At 40.5% G+C, this 23,958-nt stretch overlaps 1 protein-coding gene across 1 annotated transcript in view; it reads left to right on the forward strand.

Annotated features, from left to right (window-relative positions):
* col25a1 (collagen type XXV alpha 1 chain) overlaps positions 1 to 23,958 on the forward strand; it is a 136,359-nt gene that overhangs the window by 88,226 nt on the left and 24,175 nt on the right. The window contains exons 7-14 of the mRNA XM_081694881.1: positions 3,214 to 3,285; positions 4,038 to 4,154; positions 4,871 to 4,906; positions 11,123 to 11,149; positions 13,176 to 13,220; positions 17,039 to 17,083; positions 17,645 to 17,671; positions 19,103 to 19,147. Of these exons, the coding sequence (XP_081551007.1) occupies positions 3,214 to 3,285; positions 4,038 to 4,154; positions 4,871 to 4,906; positions 11,123 to 11,149; positions 13,176 to 13,220; positions 17,039 to 17,083; positions 17,645 to 17,671; positions 19,103 to 19,147 (414 nt within the window). The remainder of the gene's footprint in view (positions 1 to 3,213; positions 3,286 to 4,037; positions 4,155 to 4,870; positions 4,907 to 11,122; positions 11,150 to 13,175; positions 13,221 to 17,038; positions 17,084 to 17,644; positions 17,672 to 19,102; positions 19,148 to 23,958) is intronic.

The raw sequence follows: 23,958 nt of genomic DNA on the forward strand, positions 1-23,958 counted from the left end.
ATTAATGTCAATTAATAGCCTGGGTCTGCCATTGACCAGAGGTGTGTGGTCTGTCTCATTTTCTGGGAGGCCTATAGAGGCCTGACTATATGCCCTTTGCTATTTGAGGTAGGCAGCTAGTGGGAATCCTGGTAGGACTATTTTGAGCGATTCCACGCAACTCTGCTTTAATATTGCAAGCTGCATTAATGCCACGGAGTGGAGATGTTAGGATTTGCCTGGTATGCAATGTCCTCACAAACATCAGAGACATTCAATTTTAAAGATCCGAAAAAATGTTCAAGTACAATGAGTTTGCCATTAGTTAGCCTCAGAAACCCAAACGCCTTTAAAAAAATGTATTTAAAATCAGTCCGATGAATTTTGAAGAATACACGACAAGCCAAGGATATCGAGCCTTCAAGGATTCCATCAGTACATTATTCTAAACCAGTGAATCCATCTGCACTTAAATGTGTATCATCATCTGCACCACATGGACTGTTTCATGTCGACTGCAGTCTCATCTGCTGGTGCAAGAGAGGCCAAAGAAGAGGATGAAGAGTAGAAAAGATGAAGACACTTCGGCCCCAACTCTGGCTGCAGCACACACACTAAAGGGCCACATTAAACAGCTCTGCTTGCATTCTAATGTAAGATTGTAAATGGGGAAATACACTCTGCCCAAAGAAGCAGCATGTTAATGTGAAGCCTGAATTAGCTTGAAATAGATCAGGGGAACATGGCAAATTATAGTGTATTAGAGTTTATCATAACAGTAACTTATATTGTCATCAGGTTTGATGTCTAAGGCAACTGGGTAGACTATCCATGAACACCACAGAACACTCTGTATCTGATGAGGAGCAAAACAGAATCTATAACTAGTATTTTTAAACAGCTACTGTGACATTTTCACTATTGTACCTGTATCCAGTGAAACAGTAAAGACTACACGAAGTCTCACTGCTGTAGTCTGAAGCTGGACTAGAGAGGCATCTTTCTACGTGCAGAGGGATAAAACTCCAGTTGAGTTATGCTGGACATCATTCCCACATACCACCCACCCCCCAACCCCTGCTCGAGGACATTACTGTAACACATGGATAGCTGCAGTGAGGTTGTCGATGTAAGACCGGGGCCAAGCAAATGTAACATGCAGCCAGCTTATATTAGCCACAGGCATCTTGTAAAAGGTAATAGGATCAGGGCTAAGTCTCACTGTCTCCAAGCAAATTGATCAAGCCTATCATAAAACTAACAGAATAAGGCAGGGAGGCAGCAGTCTGTCAGGCTTCATTGGAGTACAACATAATTCAAGCGGCCTGTGAAGAGGGCTCTCTTCAACCGTTCGCACGTTGATCTTCATATGCCTGCTCCCCTTTTTATTCTGAAGATTTCTGTGGTTATTAGCAACATGTCAAGTAATATTGGCCCATCATCTGGAGTTACTGTAATTTTGTTTGAAAGTGTATCTTCTTCACTTAAGCGCTGAAACAAGAGAACGTAAGGTTTCCTAAGCTTCCATCTATTAAATGAGCCGTGAGATATAAATCATTTCCCAAACATGGTAGGATGGAATATCCTATATTCATGGTATTTCTTCATGTTTATGGCAAGTATTTAAAAATCAGTGCTTGACTAATTCTTGGAATAATCTTTTTGGACTAGAGTTTCAGGTCGTATTGGGGTTTACTTTAAAGCAAACATTTTACTGTAGTTAGAATTACAGATTTTATTGCATTGCGAAAAATTAGAGACCATTTCCACCATTAGCCATTTCCAATGACAAATCCTTTTGTTCTAAATTGACAGGTGTTTGCCAAACCAACTTAAGAAGTTTTAACAGTGACATATTTGGCATACTGAACAGGAGCACAAAAGTAGACCACCAACCTCTGTGAACTACTGAGATTACACCAGATGTCTTGTTCAGCATTTAACAAGACATTCTGGTTTGAACACAGCTCAGCTGGTTGCATGGGCATTGTGTGTGAACTGCCGTTCTTGCAGTTTATATGAAACGCCATGTAAAGTACTCGGTGGAGGGTACTCGGGTAGTCCAGTGGTGTGCATGCTCAGATTGCATTTGTCATGTTGTGTGGTTGTGTTTGTATTGTGCCATTCTATCCCCAGGGGCTTCCTGGTCCTCCCACCCTGGCCGCTTTGCACAGCAATCAGATCCTGACTGTGAAGGTTTGTTTGGAATGGCCTAGTTGCTCAGGCAGACTCCATGGCGCACACACTAAGATGACATACACCCTCAGCGCATTCTCACTCCCCTGGTACCAGAAAATGACTGAGGCACCACAGTGGAGGCTTAATCAAGTCCAATCAATTGCCATTATGCCCTGCAGCTTCCAGCAGCCCCAGTTAAAAATGAGGTTCATTTCTGCGTATTCTGTGATGCCAGGGGTGCAGGAAGAGCAAGACATCGATGTTGGCTGCCTTTACTAAATGGAGAGCAGTAATGTGCAATTAACTAGAAACAGGACTTGGACTTTCTAACAATGATACTGTCTGGACAGTGACCATGAATGTGAAAAACATTTGAAATGGAACAATAAATGATGAAGTGGCAAAAGATTTTTCAAAGAGATGGCCGTGGTTTGAAATTCTCCTTTCACTTTACTTTCAACACCTACATAAATCTTTTTTTATATAATAATTGAAATTTCATTGTAAACATAAATCTTTTTTAAATAATGATTTTCATTTCATTAAAAACATGAATCTAAAATGTAATTCGAAAGTGGCAGAATGTGTGAAATATTTAAACCTAACTGAAATCATTTGTCACCTTGTAATTACATGCAGCTCCTTAAGATATATAAATAATATCTGAGCAAAAAGAAATATGGCACTCAGTGTGTGCAGCTCCTGGGGTCTGTCTTGGCACTAAGCATTACTGTGATGACAGTGCTTTCAATGAGCAGAAATAGACATTTTTCCTTGGGCCAGCAATCTTCAAGTGGGTGTCCCAGCACTCCTGAGGTGGCATCCGAACAGAGTCCAGAGTTCCGAAGCCACCATCACGGAAAAGTGTGGATTTCTACCCATGCATGGGGGCACGGAGTCGGTGCCTCTGACTCCGCCACTTGATCTAATCTATTTTTATGCTTTTTCCCCCCCACCCCCAACTTTCTCCTTCTTCTGGGACCTCATGCAACTCTCTCCTCTCCAACTTCTCTCACCTCTGACCTCCGACCTCTTGACCTCACACACCTGCCTCAGATGGTCTTCCCTAAGATCAATCATGGCTTTCTTTCTGCTGACCAGCAGCTCATTAAGCGCCGGCTCATTAAGGTAGTGCCTGACCTCACTCCGGTCTCTCTCCATCTCCACTCCACCAGGCTTCTTCTCCTGGCCTTCCTCTTCTTCTCCATGCTCTCAGTTCTCACTGCCAATCCTCAGGCTGCAGTGAACAACAGTCATTCTGAGCTCGTAGTGGTGTTCTGCCACTATTAAAGGCTCATTTATTTCAGATTTGTTATAGACTGTCTACTAAAGAAATAATTAATAGGGCTATAGTTTACTTTAATAACAGAAAAAAAGAGAGAATGACTGTTCTCCGTCACATTTGTGTAAAACCATGAAGAATTGTGCGCATTTGTCTCAAATGCAAAACTAGGGAGTCTGCAACTAAAACACAGCAAGCCACGTAATAAAGAGAGTCAGTTGTAATGCAAGTTGCACAGTCCATGTAGCTCCTGAATACTGTTGTAATTTGACAGAATTTTATGTCTTCAACGCAAGCCAAATTGGATGGAAAACTGGAAGTAATTAAAGGCCATTAAGCGTTGAGATTCCAACAGGAGATTTTAAAAGAAGAGCTATACTCCATGCTCATAAATCAGTGGATTCAAACAGAGGGATAAAATCATATCCATAGCTTTTTACTCTGGTAATGTTGATTGAGACAAAAGCTCCTGCTACATTCTCTAGGATAGCTAGTTTCATTGTCCTTTCATTCTTTAACTAGAGTTTGCTCTGTTCAGGCAAAATGCTGTCTGATACTCTAACTTCATCTTAATATCCCTGCCTTATTTGTTCCTCAGGGTGATCAGGGTCAAGCGGGACCCCCAGGACCTCCTGGGCCTCCAGGTCCCCCTGGCCCCAGGGGGCCCCCAGGGGACACAGGGAAGGATGGACCCAGGGGAGCTCCAGGCCTACCGGTGAGTGGTCAATGTTTGCATTTACTCCTGAGAAAATGAACAGCTGAAAACTCTGGGGAAAGAAGAGGTGTGGTGAAAAGAACATGCCATAAACCACAGCAGGAAGTCAACCCCATGGCTCAGACGCACCTCTGCTTCCAGAAATCTGTCTATGCTGTGGCGACTGATAGCAATTGCTTTCACTTTCCAATGCTGTCAGTGGCACTGTGTGTTAATTTATATATGACCTGAGAAAGATAAAAGGGGGAAAGAAAATCAGAAAACAGATCAATTATGTATCATCATAAAACCTTCATATTGCCCCAACGTGATTTCTGCTACTTTCCCCAGACTTGTGGCAAGAGTGCTAAAAATATTTTGTGATGTTTTTCAGTTTCGCTCCAGGCTAGAGCATTAACCTATATTGTTTTTAGACTTTCCAATTAATAGGTTAAAATAATGTTGTAAGATTGTTATGTTCGTTTTCACTTTTGCAATGTAGAGATCATGGCAAAGCTCTCATATCCAAGTCTTAATAAGAGCCAGTCCAGAAAGTTTAAGTAGAGTGATGATCGTAGAGTAATGATATTCAAAGAGGTTCTCACGCTAACAAATGAAGCGATTTCTCTGTTAAGATGCTTTTGGGAAAAGTAGCCCAAATTTAACATTTAATGTGATGATGAAAAAAAGATTTAGCACTTGTGGAATTACACATGCTGAATTTCGTTCTATCGCAGGGTGATACCGGAACCCCCGGAGAGCTCGGTCCTACGGTAAGCAGCTTGTCAAGTGCAGTGTGTTACAATGCTAAGAAACACTGGTTAAGGTACTTGACTTGTAATCAGAAGGTTGCTGGTTCAAGCCCCTAAGCAAACCCCTTAACCCTCAATTGCTCAAGTTGTACTCAGTCATAATTGTAAGTTGCTTTGGATGAAAGCATCAACTAAATGAAAAAAAGTTTAACATTTTCAAGATTTGGAGGGCAGTCTTATCCAAAGCAATTTACAGATTCATCAGTATGAGAGCATTCCTGCTTCCTGGGGATCAAATCTCTAACCTTGGTGTTATAACCACCATTCTCTATGTAGCTACAGGAGCTACAAATATCAGTTAGAAGCCTCACATAACATTTAGCACACATTTAGTGTGGGAACGCTCACTGCACTGTCAGTTAGGAACGCACACACTGAATGAGAAGAGTTATAAACAGAAAGCAATGAGACATCGAACTGACTACCCAATAAAATGTGTTAACTGTGACTTTTAGTTGTGACTTTACTGCAGGGGTCAAACACTATACAATTATTTATAAGGCCCTAATTGATACAACGTAATACTAATGGGCCAATAACACCAAATAGGTGTTTTAATTAAGTCTACTATGATCCATAAAAAAAGAATGACTTAACAGCCTCTACAACCAAAATTATGGCAGTGCTGTTTGATGGGAAAATTCTGCACTTTCTTCCTAACATCTTTCTGTAACTGATAAAACGGCTGAACTATGCTGGAATCTAAAATAACCAAAATCCATTTCAATGAGTTTTTGCTGTCTTACAATAATCAATCAAGTAAAAGCCTTTTATGTCAGTAAATCAAAATAATTTATGAAATTAATGTATTTATTAATTAGAGATGCTGCCTCTTATTATAAAAAAATCTACTAACCTACAGGTAAAGCAACAAATTTAAAATCAGATTTATTAGATGAGTCAAAACAGTTTGAGTCAAAACAGCAATATATGTCATGATGTCTTCTTAAAAATATTAATTTTCACACATGAAACTTATTACAAATGTCCAAACTGTTCCAGTTAAAGGCAACTAGATACTGCTTTCTGTATGTGTTCTCCAATAAAAATGATTACATAGAGTCGTATATCAAAGTGCCAAGAGAGTGAGGAAAGAACATAAGGCAAACACTAAGGGAAATCTGCATTTTCTCAAGAACACAGGGGTGTGAAAGGGGTGTGAAAGGAAGTGTGATGCATGGGCCATATACAACATTGTCATTATGGCTTCTTGAAAGGAATGAAAAAGGGCAAAGGAGAGACACATGGAGAAAGGTAATCAGGCGTTTGTTTCGGTCACTTCCATGCATATGTTCTTAAGGAAAACTATAAGCAGTCGGTACAGATTTTGCTCTCATGGAAACTTTGTTTCACCTTTTCCAATTTCCACTTTTAATGTGAAGAAAGGAAATGAAACACTGAGGTTGATGTGATATTTAATTCCATAACATGCATACGCGTTGCACCTGAACTGTCTGTTATTAGTAGCTAAATCCAGCGAAGCAGAGAATGCTCATTCAGAAAGCCACTGTAAAAAGGAGGAAATTACCTCTACATCACTTTCAGAATAACAGAAGTCTCCACCTCTACAGACAAAGTGCAACACAGAGAAGTAGTGTAATTATGAGGTGATCCATCTGCACCGACGGCAACAAGTATAGACAATTATCCCCGCTGTCATAAATTAAATAGGAGCCTCATTGAAAGCATGCTGCACAATGAACCGTGGTCTTTCTCAGTATCTGGGCTTCCGTATCTTTATGCAAACTTCCAATATTGCCTAATCACTCATCAGGGCCAGAGTGTAAACTTTAAGGGTTATGTGATCATCTTTGTGGCTGTAAACAACGCTTATAAAAATAAACCGGTTTCGGGGAAGAAAATGAAGACATCCCAAGGTCATTATTTACACAGGGCATCCCACTGGAGGCCGATGCCTCTTGTTCTCAGATAGAGATTCTACTGTCAAACAGGCGAATACCGCAGTTTTCCAAAGACATCCACGACATGTGGTGCTGGTTATAAAGATTGGGTTCTTGTGCAGCAGAGAAGAGGAGAAAGAGAGGGGCAGTTGTAGGATCTGTGGGAGAATGATCGGTGCCATACGGTTGCTCTGGGGAGAATTAAGAGACCCTCCTCTACCCAGAGGTGGTTTGCAGTCTTGCGCGCAGTTTTCAATTGGGGCTTGGGGATGGGAGGAGATTAAATACAGAACGTCAGTGGGACGTGCAACTTTGCGGCATACGCAAAAGACATTACATGCGCAGGAGCATGCAGATGGGGGATACAGTGACTGCACATGACATTGTCCTTGGGCTGCTGGGTAAGGGACCAACCATGTGCCAGCCCCCCAAAATCATGTTTGCAGTGTATGACAATGCTACTTACAACGTACTTATTAATGAAGTTATTAAAAAATAATATCTCTTTGAATTAATTATCAAATGAATGCAACATCACATCAATTATTAGTGCCTCCAACTTTTGTGACTGAACGACTGGAACTTTTCCGGTATAATTACAATGTTTTACAATACACATGCATTAAATGTAATGCATTTGCTCGTGAAACGCTTCATTTCCATGAACAGCAGGCAGGGCCCATGTGCAGTGTTTAGTTATTGGGCATTTTCTGGGAATCACTGTCAGTGCAGGTAGAATGATGAAAAAGAATCACAGACAAATCCATACTTGAAACTGAAAACTGACCAATAACATCAAAACCAGATAACACACACACACACACACACAAGGAGAGCGCAGAACTAGGAACCAGACATAAGAACAGAATAATGTGTGTGTGTGTGTGTGTGTGTGTGTGTGTGTGTGTCCGTGTGTGTATATATATATATATATATATATATATATATATATATATATATATATATATATATATATATATATAGTGCCTCCAAGTAGTATTCAACCCCCTGCAGATTTTGCAAATTCAACAAATTGCAAATAATTTAGAGCCTTCAAACTTTGAACAAGAGTAGCATTTATTAACAGAATCCTAAATATTACAAACAAAAAGTACAAGTTGCTCAATTAAATTATAATACATTTTAAACATAAAAATTAAGGTAAATTATTATTCAACCCCTAGGTTTAATATTTTGTGGAACAACCCTTGTTTTCTATTACAGCTATTAATCGTTTTTTATAATACCTGATTAGGCCGGCACTGGTCTCTGGAGTAATTTCGGCCCACTCCTCCATGCAGATCTTCTCCAAGTTGTCTAGGTTCTTTGGGCAACTCTTATGGACTTTGATCTTGAGCTCCTTCCACAAGTTTTCAATTGGGTTAAGGTCAGGAGACTGACTAGGCCACTGTAACACCTTGATCTTTTCCCTCTTAAACCAGGCCTTGGTTTTCTTGGCCATGTGCTTGGGGTCGTTATCCTGTTGGAAGATGAAATGACGACCCATCTTAAAATCCATGATGGAGGAGCGGAGGTTTTTGGCCAAAATCTCCAGGTAGGCTTTGCTATCCATCTTCCCGTGGATGCAGACCAGATGGCTGGGGCCCTTGGCTGAGAAGCAGCCCCACAGCATGATGTTGCCACCATCATGCTTGACTGTAAGGATGGTATTCTTGGGGTCGTATGCAGTGCGATCCTCTGGCCAAACGCCCCGGGTGTGGTCAGCACCAAAGACCTCAATCTCGGTGTCATCAGACCAGAGAACCTTGAACCAGTCTGCCTCAGAGTTCTCCAAGTGATCATGAGCAAACTTTAGACAGGCCTTGACATGATGCTTTGAAAGTAAAGGTACCTTACGGGCTCGCCTGGAACGGAGACCATTGCTGTAGAGAACGTTACTTATGCTATTTATTGAAACCAATGTCCCCACCGCCATGAGATCTTCCTGGAGTTCCCTCCTTGTTGTCCTTGGGTCAGCCTTGACCGTTCGGACAAGCCTGGCCTCAGCACTGGAGGAAACTTTGAAAGGCTGTCCAAGCCGTGGAAGGTTAACAGAAGTTCCATAAGCCTTACACTTCCGGATGATGCTGCGGAGGAGACAGGTCGGCTCAACTCCTTGGAAAGGGTTTTGTACCCCTTGCCAGCCTTGTGATCCTCCACAATTTTGTCTCTGATGGCCTTGGAATGCTCCTTAGTCTTTCCCATGTTGACCATGTATGAGTGCTGTTCACGTGTTTGGGGAGGGGCTTTTATAGTCAGAAAAGGAGGGGAAAAAACAGAACATTAATCCAAGCATTGTGAAGCTCATTGTTCTTAATACCTCAATTACTTCTTAATACTTGAGGGAACCAAACAGAATTCTGGTGGTTTGAGGGGTTGAATAATAATTGACCCTCTGGTAAACTTTGCAAAATAAAAAATAAATAAATAAATAAAAGAACAGAGAAATAACATTCTTTTTTGCTGCAGTGCATTTCACATGTTCAGGAGGCAGTGTGTGTGTGTGTGTATATATATATATATACACACACACATACATGCACACACTACACAATATAATATTTCTAATGAAACAAATTGATAAGCATATATACAAGTCATAATATTCTATGAAAGAGGAACAGATGTGTGTAATTATTAGAAATGCCAGTTCATCAATAAATCCAAGTTTCCTCATTGTACTACTCCCCATAATACCGCTCAATCAAAAGGAAGTACTGGATTAGTCAGTATTTCAGACTGGAGTAGACTACAGTGGGTATGGATTTTTTATTTTTTTTTATTGTTCCATAGAATCAAAAGAGGTTGTTAGGAATTTGTACTCAGTTGCACAGTCAGGGTACATGTCAGTGACTTTGTCAGTATTTCCATTCAGTCTGTCATGCTTTCCCATTCAATCTTTCAGGAGAGGAGAGGAAAATAGCTCTCTATCATTTGAATCAATGCCTTATAATTATATTCTCATTTATGTTCTTTCTTTAAATCAATGACAGATCCTGTAAATGCTAGAACAAAGCTTTGGTTTAAGACCTGTGTAGAATATATGGTAGGCAAGATGTAATGTCTGTAGGGAGAGACCACAGGCTGTCGGCAGGCATATGGACAATCTCATGCTCCTAATGCACTATTTACTGAGAAATCCATCACACGGGGGGACAGAGGGAGTGCTAAATTTGATACATCCAGTATGGCTTGAGCGTGTCCTCAATATACACCATGATTCATCGCCATGGTCAAACACAGGGCCGACATTCAATTAGACTGCACAAGCCAAGATCTGTCAAACAGATAACGGCATTCTCGATCCATGCCATGCTATGGCCTTGTGCAGGGCAGCGCAGGCATCCTCTGAGGAATCAGGAGACCTGTTCTGATGAGCCAAATGACAGTTTCGTACTGTTAAACAAGGGGCACAAGTCTTTATTTGTTTTGGTTTTGGCAAGCGTATGCATGGTGAGAGAGAAGCAGGGAGGCTGATAAAGCACAGCGGCCCCGTGACGTCCATGGGGCCAAGGCTGTTGGGAGACAGAACCTTGACTTCTTTTGTCTCCCAGTCCTGTCCTGTCACTCATGGATTGTTCTGAGGTGGACGAAGTCCCTCATGCAGACTCAAGTTACACTGTGGCCTTCTGACCCTGTCTGACCTCAAGCAGGGTTTAAGATGTCCTCACACTGAGAAAGAACTCTTGTTGTAATCACCAGGGAGGATATTCTAGTGAGTGTTCACACATACCTGGCCATTCAACCCCACTTTGGACCCCCTGGAGGGCAGGATATTGGGGGCAAGAAACACTTTAGTTGCCCCTTACGCCAGACATAGTAATCACTTACTGTTGTGGACTTCTGTGCAGATAAGTATCTTATATCTGAACCATGCAACTACAATATTCTGCACCAACAACAGGACAGGATAAGGTTGTCACAAAAAAATAAAAAATAAAATAAAATAATAATAATAATAATAATAATAATAATAATAATAATCGCCCAGATAGTGGGCATCATCAGAAATGAGATCTTATTAAAGACTACAGTTCGTAATTCTGATTCTGCAAAGGAACAGGCTAAATGAACAGCACAGCTTTTCTTTTTTCCATTCAAATCTGAAACAAGGCTTCGATTGTGATTTTTGTTTCAACCAAAAGGCCTCGGGGCTTACTTTAACTATGTGCAAACTTTGCTTGGGCAGGGCGAATAGTCTCTAAAGACTGGGCTGGCAGAGCAAGCTGTATTATTTCATGCCTTATGACTCCTTTTCTGTCTTCTTGTCTTTCAGGGACCTGAGGGCCCTCCAGGAACCAAGGTAGAGTACAAGCCAACTTTTACAAGCCAGATTGCTATTCCTTTTTCAAATATCTTTGGTGGCAAGTGAGTGACTTGTCACAATGTTAATTTAGCAAGAAGCATAAATATGCATTCATATTAGGTGGAAATGCTGATATACATACTGATATATGCACTTGAGCACTATATCTTGTGCATATAATATGGCTTTGTTTGAAGGTTACTAGATGCAGGGTGCTGACTGAACTGCAGAAAAGGCTTGAACCAAGAACAGTTTTTTGAGCAATAAACAATAGCTTGCAATTGGGCACTTTGCAGAGAGCAACTGAAGGCAAACAATAAACATGATGGAAATTTCACTGGAGCTGTGGAACAACAAAGAAAGTAATGTAAAAAATGATATATAATGACAAAATGCATTGGTGCAAAAATAATCTGAAGTAGTAAGGCCAGTCAGATATTTTGTGTTCTGAGTATTCCTTCAACTCTCATTTTCATAACTGCCTTTTAGATTAATTTAATTCTTGTAAAGTCATCCCCTCTCAGAGGGGATTCAAAAACAGAATCACGATGAAACCAGTCTTTAGATGATTTGACAGGTTTATCAGTACACATTATGGCAAAACAGTGCTGAGTTGAGTAATTATGTGAAACCCTAGTTGCAAACACATGAAAATGTTAGGAGAGGTGAACCATGTCTGCCTTATGTTTATGTTTTAAAGTGAAATGTCAGTTTATAGGTACAGGAAGCAACATTAAAAGGTTGAACTTTTCCACTTTAAGCTAAATGTAAGACATTTACCTTGCTTACCTTGATGCGAAAGAAACATGATTATGTCAAGATATAGCCTAGTGGGATTAGGAAGGGAGCGCAGATGGTTTATCGAACGGATTCTTGTTCTTGCAAACACTGTGGACAATAAAGTGCACTTATAAACTTATAAAACAAGCAAAGGTCTCTCTTACATATATAAAAAATATTCCAGGTTAGATATGTAACCTGTTAGATGTGTAGAGGAGCAAATAAACAGACAAAGGTCCTTCATCAGCTGTGCAAGTAAATATCAGACAGATCAGTATACATATGTGCACACATACACACATGGAAAATCAGTTTGAGGGTCTGGGAAGTAAAACAGATACAGCACAGTGATTCTGTCTTGCCATCAAGTTGTTCCAAGTGTTTTCCAAAGTAAGATAATTAGACACTCCTTCTGTAATCACCAGACTCCCCCATTACTCAGGGGTCCAATGACACATGGCTGCATTAATGACTCATAAAGTATTCGTTCCAACTAAGGCCCTCATTCGCTTAGCCCCAGGTTACACCCTCACTGCCAACAGAAACTCTTTCCTCTGTGCTCTCTTACTGGATCTCATTCATTAAAAAAATATTTTGATCTGTTTTCCTTTGCAAACTGCTGATGGTACAAATAAGAGATGTTAATGAGCTCTGAATTTACATCCATTTTTTTATAGTAAGAGAATGGTTAATGAAAATACCATACCTTGCTCCACACTGGTAAGGTTATATTGCTAAAGTGAAGCATCTGTTAACCGCAACATGTAGAGTGTTAGGTAATTAAAGACTCCAATCCATTGCTAGACAAGCTCAAAACCATATAAACACAGCAGAGTTCTGTCTAGTCAGTGCCCCCTGTGCCAGGCCTCCTTTGCTAGCCTCAATACACAAAATATTTGTTCTGGCACTCTTAACAACCCATGCTCAGTGGTCAACAGGGGAATCAAAGGCTTTAAGTGCTTGTGGCTTCTATTTTTAACTCAGTCTGTTAGCACTGCTGTGTCTTGTAAGGCCCCACAAGAGAGACATTTCACACTTTGATGAGGAGCTGTTCCCTTTTTGAACAGTGGTGCCAGTTTGTTGCTTGGTTAAAGTGTTTATTGAGGAGATATGAGCACAACTCTGAGATGTTTACCAACCAAATAAAGATGAACAGAAAAGAAAGCCAATTTCAAGACTTTCAAGGGTGTCATTTGAATTGAATGTTATTTTTTAATTGTTCTAATCTGTTTTTAACTTGTAGGGTTCCATAGGGCCATCTGGCATCCCAGGTATCGATGGATTAAAGGTAAGATTACAGATTACTTATGCCATGTAATTATGTAGCCTAAATCGTAGGGTCTGGAATAGCGATTTCAGCTCACTGCAAACCATATTATATTTGTTATTATGGCTCACCAACCTTCTGCCTTAAGGCTTTAATAATACCCATATCTAAGATCTAAGGGGGTTAAAATGATTTCCTGTCTAACCCTTTCAAGGCTGGAACAAACCTGGTCAACTAAGTTTACAGTCTGTCTCGTCAACTCCAACTGAATAATATCCCAGTATTAACACACAAAAACACAACACCACTGAGTCCTTTATTTAAAATTTTTTTTTTAAAAGCCTGAAGGCCTAATCTCACTGCCTCACTAACACTGGCCAAGTAAAACATACCCAGAGAACAGACTGATAGCAAACCCTGAGCTAATCCCGAAGTTGTTATGCAATTGTTTTGAGCAAATCCGGTCCTCCTTTGCTTCCAACAGCATTATTTGATATGTTATTGCATCTTCCATGTTGAGTTGTACCTCAATCAAAATTTTTAAATTTCCACATGGTTATGAGAGAATGAAAAAAACATCAAAGTAGGTGTACTTTGTAGACACACAATAGGTATTACGTTTAAAAAGATAAGAAAAGACAAACTAACCGCACACTGATAAAAACCTTTCTGATTGGAGCCACCTTCACTTAGGAAACAATGTAAATCCCAGTTCCATAGATGAGTTTGAAATATGGGGTTAGGCTTAATGAAATGGAGCTCTGAGGCTATACCACCTTATTAAAGCTGTGCAAGTGCTTTATTGTCATTTATAAGTTGTAAAAGATTCCTACAGTGGAGTTTTAATTTGGAGCGCTCAGAGATCAAAAGAAAATACAGAATATTAAATGGAAACTAAAAGTGAATGAAAACCAGAAAATAGTCATTTATATTTAAAGAATGAATGTTTGGAGCATGAGAAAAGCAGAGAGAGAGAGAAAAAGAGATTCAGAACCTTTTTGACAGAGGTCCTTTATCAGATGTGCAAGCAAAGTGCCTTCCAAAAAATATATATATAATTATATATATATATATATATATATATATATATATATATATATATATATATATATATATATATATATATATATATAGTTTACACAGAGGAGGTGTGGGTCAACCTGAACATAGAAACATAATGAGTTTGTTGAATGAGTGACTCCAGTCCCCCATGATTAGTACATTCTAGTCAGTCTGCATTTCCTCTATGATGGTGAGATCAGCACTGATAGTCTTATATGCTGTGTGTACCACTCTCCAGTTTTTTTTTCTAAGGGAAAAACATGTCCACGTTGCCTTACCTCAATGTAATCATAACTAGATAGTAAATCTCCAAATGTGAACTTATGCAAAATGATTTGTGATGTTAACATTGGACCCCTCATATTTAACTCTTACAGAACATACAATCACTGTCATACCTTTCAACACTGTGCTGTGAAAAAGAGGAAGCCACTGGCAAATGGCTGCTGTCAATGTTCCCACTCCCATATACCCCTACAGCACAGCTTAATAGAATAAATACAAGGGTGTGAATGTAAAATTACTTTTAGACTTAAATTCATAGCATATAGTAAAATCCATTTACAAAGATTTTATTTACAAAGTGTACAAAAAATTACATCACAAAAAAAGTAAAGTAAAGTAAAAAAAAAAGTAAAGTAAAAAAAGTAAAGTAAAGTAAAAAAAAGTAAAGTAAAAAAAAGTAAAGTAAAGTAAAAAAAGTAAAGTAAAAAAAGTAAAGTAAAGTAAAAAAAGTAAAGTGCAAACGTGAGAGATGAGTTTGTGTAATGAGGAGATAGACTGACCAGTTAATTAGTAACACAATTACGTGCTTATGACCCCTAACAGAAGGGTATAGCAAAGGCAAACGCTTAAAGAACAATAACCGACCTGGACTGTCACGGAGTGACAAATAACACAAAGAACTTGTTCCGCATGACTCCACAGCTTGTCCTTGTTTAGCAGAGTTAGCTAGTTAGCCTGTCTGATAGCGTCGTTTTCCCTACCGTGCTCTACGCTCGAGTTGGCCCAACAGGTCTTACAAAACGCATGGTGTGTGTTGACATGGCTAGTGGTTAAAAAGGGGAAAGGTCTCACACCAAGGGGACTGGAATTTGCAAGCGTATTCCTTCTTCTTGGGAACATTTTCTTCCATTTGAGCTACAAACGGAGCAGAAGGGGGGATTCTGCTCACGTCAGGCAGGGGGCATTTGCGTGTGCTTACATCCGACTCTGGTTTACAAATAAATCGTATGTTCCCAAAAATCAAATATCACTTTTCTTCTCTTAATAACATTAAAAACATTATTGCCACACCATTTAACAAAGGCAATATCTCCCCTGTACTTGAATTTATAACTAGCAGTGATAAAATCACAGACGTGTAATCTGCAAAGCCAATAGTTAAGTATGCAGAGCGAGCCAAGCAGTGATCATAAGACAAGTCCTGAGGAGTCTCTGCTGCGCGCCAGAGCAGAGGGCGCAGGATCATTAACCTTCACTCTTTGAGAGTCTAGATAACAAGGACACAATGTGCCCTTGATGTGAAGCTGCATTCTGTCATAGTGCCCCTACTTGCATGCTAAAGCTCCCTCTTGTGGACAATCTTCAGTCTGCTAAACATGTGTGAATGAGCACCAAGCCAGCTTTTTTTTGGGCGGGGGGAACGGTGACAAAAGACCTCCTATTGCTGGACCTTGAACACCAGATTAAAGGGGATGATGATACTGAAAGCCCAACTGGAGTCAATGAACAGCGTCCAGATGCATGGGCCCCTGCATGCTAGCGACATACAGAGCTGCTGACAGGACAAAGGCCCTGCCTCCTCAGCCAAACGCTTCTGTGCATACACCAGCTGGCCAGCAGTGTGTGTTCTTTGGAATTAGTGTCTTGGTGAAGTTGAAGTGACACCCGCTACAGATCGTGTGAAAAGTGCCATTAATAGCTCAAACATTAATAGCTCAAATTGTCTGTGAAAACAAGGGCTAGATGTGTAGAGGATGCTTTGATAACCTCCGCAAGGGACTATATTATGCCTACAGGCCTTGTTTTGGTTTGACTTTGCAAATACAGCACTCACCTCAGCTTCTGACAGCAGTAAAGAGACACACGTTTACAATTCTTTCAGAATGAGATACAGATTACCTTAACTTATTTTAATCAATGCACTGAACCTGTTCATCTCCTATAGCAACATCTTATGTCTGCAGTCAACAGATGATCTCTTCTTGCGTAAAATTAAAAGCCTCAAGCTTTGCCACAATTATCCATTATCTTTAGAACTGTACTGCATCTCCAGCTTCAATATATGTGACATCTTTGCATCTCTAATAGTCTTTTATCAAATCCCATGTAAGTTGTTTTTTAATAAAGTGTGACACTGTCTGAATCGCAGATCGGAAGCAATGCTACTCCTCACTTACCTTGATGCTCTTTTTGGCAATTGCATCCTGTGCCTATTTGCTCTGCTGGGCAGAAAGCAGAGTTAAGTACAGAACTGCCTAGACATACGTCTTGAATGTCCCCTAATCCTAACTGATCATAAACAATAAGATCTGTGGCATATTACACAATCAAAGTGACTGGAACGAAGAAAGAGAGCAGCGCACACGAAAATGCCACGCTTCCCCGCCGTCTTCTACCACTGCACGTGAACACAAATGAAATCGATGTACGGCAGCTGACCGTGAGCCTTCTGAGATCTCAACCTGTGCCCTCATGGTCTTCTTGCTTACCTTCCTCCCATTTCCTGTGTGGAGGGCTCGAATAGGTCACCTTGTGTGTTCTGTTGTCTGTAGGGCGAGATTGGTATGCCGGGATTAGATGGAATCCCTGGCGCCAAGGTTTGTGGCACTTACTGTACTTGATTCCTCTCCAACCACGAGATCCATTTCATATCTTAAACATTGCTGGACATTGTGTCATTAAACACAGTGGATTTTTGTAAGCATCACACCACCACAGATGCTCTGACATCTGCTAAAACTGCCATGTGATTCTACTAAGACGTTGCCATTGTGGTTGCAAGAAATTACAATAATTGAATGTTATCAACCACTGACAAAAATATTTTCATTCCCCTGGATTCCCATACAAATGTAGATGTTCATCAGTACAAATATTTACATCTCATTTCACAATACTGTTACCTGTGTCACCATTGCACACTGTCTTACTTAATGTGTCTTAGTCTGAGTGTTTCTCTAAAACTGAGTCACATCAGTTGAAGAATAGGTCGTTTATTATTGCTGACGTTATCTGTGGATAGAGTATCTGTAACACGAGCTTCATCCCTTAATTAAAACTTATTCAAGATAGGATCTATCCAGGCTAGGTGTATTTTATCTCACTAGAGCCCTTGCTGACCCTTGAACATTAACATGTGGTGCTTTCTTCCCCAACAGGGTGACAAAGGGGATCAAGGTGAAAAGGTAAAGTTCCTCCATGAATTCTCAAGGCAGGATATCAGTGTCCCAGACAAGCCATGTCAAGCTCTCTCTCCAGAATGATATCAAACAGCAAACTCACAATGCAGATCAATAATAAATCCAGCTAAATGGTATAACAGCCATGGCTAGCCAAGAAGTTACATATGCAGTTCCCTATCCTTAGATTGGCATCCACCTTGATCAATACAAATAACATTACAACTCTCTCTCTCTCTCTCTCTCTCTCTCTCTCTCTCTCTCTCTCTCTCTCTCTCTCTCTCTCTATATATATATATATATATATATATATATAAAATCCAGATCAAAGTGTTAAGACAGAATTGCACCTTGTCAGTGTATCTATGCTCATTAGCCACACTGAAACAAACCCCTTCCTAAAAACAAGAGGCCTGAGCAATCCAACTAAGGAGGTGTCCTAAATCGTGTTTTTTGGCTAATTTTGTTATTATTAAATTGACCAAAGGCCTAATCAGTAAATAATTTGATTGTTTATGTTGCTCATATGCAAATAAAGAACTGACATCCACCCCGGCACATCTCACAGCACCAGACTCGTGTCTATTCACTACCAAAAAATGTTGAAGATAGAAAATGTACAGTGGTGATGAAGAGGTAGGGAGAGACTTTGTGAGTCAGTCTCTGGTAGTGCTTTGTCACATTGGTCAGGGCAGCAGTAACAAGCATCTCTCAGTCTGGACATATGCAGATTTATGGTCCCCCCCCCCCCCCCCCCGCCCCTTCCAAAAAAAAAAAAAAAACCATATCAAGCATGAGAAGAAAAAGGATTAGAGGACTGGCAGTATAATTTACACAAACCATGCCAGCGCAAAGGCATTTCCTTCCAGTCAATGTGTCAGTTTTAATCATTTTAATACTTTGAATCATTTTATTTTAATAATAAAGATAGAATACTATAAAATGTTCACAGTATATTTTCAGAATTGCTGTCATCCACATTACCTGACATCACCCTGCCGTGCACACCATGAGATGGGCTCTAGTCTATTATGGTACAGTTAGTGAATGCAACTTTAGTACAGGTGTGTCTAATAAAGTGGCCATGTAGTGTAGGTAAAAGGTAGGTGGCCGGCATGTGTAAGCACCCCTGCCTGTTTACTGCATATTTATAAACTTAAACCTTTACAAACTTTATAAACTTAAGCTAAGCATGCTGCCAGTAGTCTGGCATTGTGCTTCAAAAAAAAAAAGCACAAATCTGCCCTGCTGGGTTTTTAGTTTTCTCATTCACAATGTTGCTAGCCCATTATCACTAATCTGAAATGAATGATACTGCCTAACAGTGATAATGCTCTAAAATCACGAAGGCCCAATAGAGGCTGGATAATTGAGCGGTAGATCTTACTGAACTCCTGCGTGGTGGTTTAATACTGTGTGCTCTGCCTTTTTATCCAGGGCGACCTGGGAGAGGAGGGCCAGAAGGGAGACCCAGGCGAGAAGGTAAACCTGCACATTTAGAGGCATATGGAATTGATGACTTTGACACTTAAAAACAAACTAAAGTGCCAGCACAGGAAAAAAGTTGCAGTCTGTCAAACACATGCTGCATAGTCAAGACGTTGTGTACATCAGCGCCTCTAGTAATACCTCTGTTGGGCTGTTGCTAAGTTGTAAACCAACTCATAAGACTTAGATCAACACAATTGCTGTTGTTTGTTCCATGTTGGAATGCTCTGTGCTGGCTACAACGATTCCCAAACATGTTGGACATTTGCCTACTTCTAAAATTGCAAGACACCAAGAGAAAGATACCAGTAAACTATTTACCTCCCTACCATCAACAAATGAGGATATATAAAATTATCCACGTCCACAACGATACTGTGGTTCTCGAGGGTATTTTCTGAAAACTGCATTCACTTGGTGAGGACAGACTGACCACGCAACAGGACAGTACTCATTGTCTATTTATCAATTTCTTACGTACTAGTATCCAACCATATTGATATGGTTAACTTTATGGACATTCTTAGTTAAGGTGGTAGTGAGTACTGTGGCCAAATTATAGAGGCATTGTAGTAAACAGATGCAGGACCTTTTCCATGCATGGAAAATAGCTCTGAAAAGAAAATAGGGCATGATAAAACTTTGTTGCTTTAGAAAGACTTTGATCTTGACTACCTAGCTGCAATAAAGTAGCTTAACCAAAGGGGGAAAAAATATGAATACGGAAGTTGGTCTCATGGAAAATGAAATGCCTTACAGCTTTTCTCTGCAGACAAGCAGAAAGCTCCTATTGTACTCTAGTATCTAGAAAACAGAGGGAACAGGACTGAAAGCCTGTAAGCCTCCAGACATTAATCATGGTGTCCGTATAGTATAACCCTGCACATATGAATTACATCTCAACATTAGTGCCTTTTCAGGAGTAACTGGAAACGACACATAGTGAAATAATGCAAATCTGTTGAGTCCAGTCTTAGCTCATGTGTTCCCTTAATATTTAAAACAAGATGGTTCAAATCAGATGTAGTTTGAGAGCCAAATGTGAACCATTTCAATTTGATAGGATTCACTAGGAAAGCAAAGGACATGCACCGTCTAGAGTGTGCACATGTCTAAGAGAGATGGGAGAAAGTCATCATCAATAGAGTGATTCACTCTGTGTCACTTAATGATACACACTTAACGACATTGTTCCTGCCAGATTAGCCATCATGTCCTGTCAAGACTTAGAATTGATGAGAACAGGCATGCAACTTGTGACTCACCACTAAGTCCATAAGACCTGGGGACCTGTCTGTACAGTTAAAATACCCTTACTCATGATATGGAGTCAATGTCTGAAGTTTTCCACAAGTTTTTGGCAATAACTCATTGTGAAAATCTAACAGTGGATGTGTCCAACTTGGGCATGCCAAGCTTTGAATTTCTAAACCCAAGGAGAATATAATGCAGTCTGGCCGCAAAGGTAGCACAGTGGCACCTGAGCAACATGGGGAGAATAAATGATGATACCATGGATTGAGACTTGCAAGAGCATTTCTGGATGTACGATACGGTCTGTAAAAGCATGAAGGGACCAGAATGAATGCGAGAAAAGAATGCTGGCCTTGGAAGTGTAGATCTGATACCAGCTTTGTGGTGAAAAATGTTTGTGATGCTTAATAACAACGAAATGCCATACCCACATGGACTGACCTTGGTTACTTTCTAAGGGTGAAACTACACCAGTACGATGGGCAAAAATGGTAAACATCTGTATATTGTAGTGATAATCCACAGAAAAGATGTCTTCCTCACTCTGCTCAAGAGCTTAGTTCCTGGTCCTTAAACATGCGTGTAAATATTTAACAGGGTGTGAAATATGCTGTGACTCGCAATGCAGGGGCAGCTTTTATTTAACCTTTGTTCACAGAGATGGGAGAGCACTGTTCTCGCCAAAACACTGCAGAAATAAAGTCTGCAACTGGTTCACACACAGGCTGTGGAGGATGGCGTCTCAGCCAACTGCATAGTCTCCTGGCTGCGAGTCACGATCACGAGGTCATAGCCTACAACCTGGCATCTGGCAGTGAGCAGCTGCTGGCAGTGCCACACTTGCCTCTGAACCATCGAGGACCTCCTTGGGTCCAGATTCTCGTGTTCCATTCAGAGCAATCATTAAGAGGCCAGTTTTAAACAACCCAGCCGAACTGTAGTCAATCTTCTGTGGCAGAAGTTGCGTTCACTGCATGGCTTCGATCACGTGGGGTCAGGTGACCAGAGTGCTCCAGAAGTAATGTTACCTAGCACCTGATTAGCGCAGAATGAAAAAGAAATAGAATGCCATTGATTCTTAAGACCTAGCTCGTGTGCACTTTTTGTACCATTAGTCGAGTCCTGTGACTGCATCAGTAGCTGCCTCTCCTTTCTGTCTGAACTTATCAGGTCATCACCACAAAGACTGACCTGCTTCAAAACATGCAGGCCTCTCCCGCGGGTAATGCAACAGCGCCTCTGAGCACGCTTTTCCTTTCTGCTTTCCGGTGGTCCTCTGCCTTGAAGCGTTTGGATACTGCATGTCAAGTATGCAATCTTATGGTTCTCCGCCTGTCAGGAGCTTGTCAGATTCTTCGCCTGGTAATAACATAATGACATGTAATTTCAAAAGTCAAAGTGCCGTCAAGTGCTGCAGAGCTGCTTTACAGTCGGTACCTTCTGTAATCATCCTCACCATCACCCCCAGCATTCTCCATCAAATCTTTTTGTGCTGATTAACTGCTGACATCTCTATACAATTCAAACTCACATTTCTATATAATCCAAGCTCACATCTGACATGTCATGTTAGTCTATGCAGACTTGACCAGGGGCAATGAATGTAACTGCAAGGTTTTTAAAATATGTACCAGGCACCGGTCATTTCTGATAGCTACTTCTGCAGATTGTAGTTTCCATTCTAAAAGTCAAGACAGACAGTTCGGTTGTGTCCAGATGTGATGAACAATTACCAGTGTAAATGTCTGCCAAAAATCAACAGGTGTGCAGCGGAATGCACTTTGAGGTATGATGTTTTAATGTTTATACTGCTCTATAAAGTGAAAATGAGATGAGCATTGTCTTGGGGCGTTCAGACATGCCATTTTAAAATAATCCTTCTTAAAGTTTTCTTTACACTTTATCACCCATTTCAGCATCAAGGGTTCATCTACCACTGTGCATCAGCTCACAGAAACAGCCATATAAAATGGAATGAAGGTGATGGAAGAAGTCATGAAGGTGGTAGGTTAAACAGGATGGGATTCTTAGCCATATCCAGCTGTAACTGTTAACACAGTTTATGGCTAACCGGAAAAAAAAATGCCACAGTTAAGTATGCCTTGTGCACTCCAATAAATGACTCCCATAAAAGCCAAGGCAGGCATTCCTCAGCGACTTCTGAGCACAGAGCGTATGTGAAGTGGAACCACAAATTCACCACCAGGCAGAAGGCCCAGCCTCACCCCTTTCTCTTGTTCCCACCAGGGCTAATTGCTTGCTGCCCCTTTGCACATGCAAGCCCCCAAAACCCTCTCCCAAGTGTTGTTATTGGCCACATGTTTTTGCTTCTGTTGTTCCACTAAGAAAAAATATGATACACCCCAATGAAAGTGCCTGGCATGTTCCCCCCAGGTTGATTATTGAGCAGGACTGTACAGAGACATACAGGAGTCTACATACAGGAGTTGGTCGTGTCTTTGGGTAGCTACGGGACATGGCTACAGCACTTTGACTGCACATTGAGAGTATCTGTGAAGGACCCATTTGGTGAGAGTTACCATGCACCCCTGAAGACAAGCCAGGCCTTTTTTTTTACAGTATCTTAAGGGATTCTTTGTCAGTTGCATAAAAGATGGGAAAAACACTGAAGGTTCAAGGGGTAGGATCTTTTATGTTTAAAGTTATATTTGTTTCAAGCCACAGTAATAATTTTCAGAGCATATGAAAGACCGTCAGCAGAATTCTCTGAGGTACTGACATTACAAAGTTTGGGGCTGAAACAAAGTATGGTGTCACTTCTAATTTAGCTGACACAGAGAAAAAAATGAATAACCGACTGACTACTGTTATTTCATTTTAACCAAGCTTTCATAACATTCAGTCCCAACATTTGTATCATCTTCAACAATCTGCTAAATCATAAGAAATTCTCAATGTTCACAGAAATTGTCAAAAACACTGAGCATTTTTGTAGAATTTCAAATTTCTGTAAGAGGAGTATACATTCAAGAAAACAGTTGCATTAGTCAGATTAGATGTCTCAGCAGGCCAAAATATGTACAAAAACACAGCTGCTTGTACTATTAACAGCAGTGGGGGCTTTTGCAAGTAAAAGACCAATCACTCCACCTCTCTGGAAAGAGACGGAATAAAATATACAGTATTTTGCAAACAACTAGAGGCCAGACCCATAAAATGAGGTCCTAATATATCGACTGAAGTTCAACACAGGCAGCAGAGAGGGACCCAGACGTGGTAACCAGATGTGGATAAGGGTCGGCGGGCATTCCTTTGAAACACAGCAGGTCAGAATAATGAGCTAGTCCACTGGAGCTTCCAGTGCTCTGGTGCCATGACCCTGCAGGGAATAAAGATTCTAAAATCAAATCTTGCATCCTAAAGCTTGCATTTTCACACCAATGCTCAAATACAGTTAAATCAGCTAATGCTTAGATAGCAAGCTAAACGCAGCTAACATCAGCTACCTAGCCAGCAGATATCCATTAGGTTTAGGTTAATCATCTCACTAACTCTCTGCTACTGACCTTAACTGTTACAGCTGCGGATTC

Source organism: Electrophorus electricus, chromosome 13 (assembly GCF_041902795.1).
Source record: "Electrophorus electricus isolate QZ-2024a chromosome 13, ASM4190279v1, whole genome shotgun sequence".
Taxonomy (NCBI): Eukaryota; Metazoa; Chordata; class Actinopteri; order Gymnotiformes; family Gymnotidae; genus Electrophorus; species Electrophorus electricus.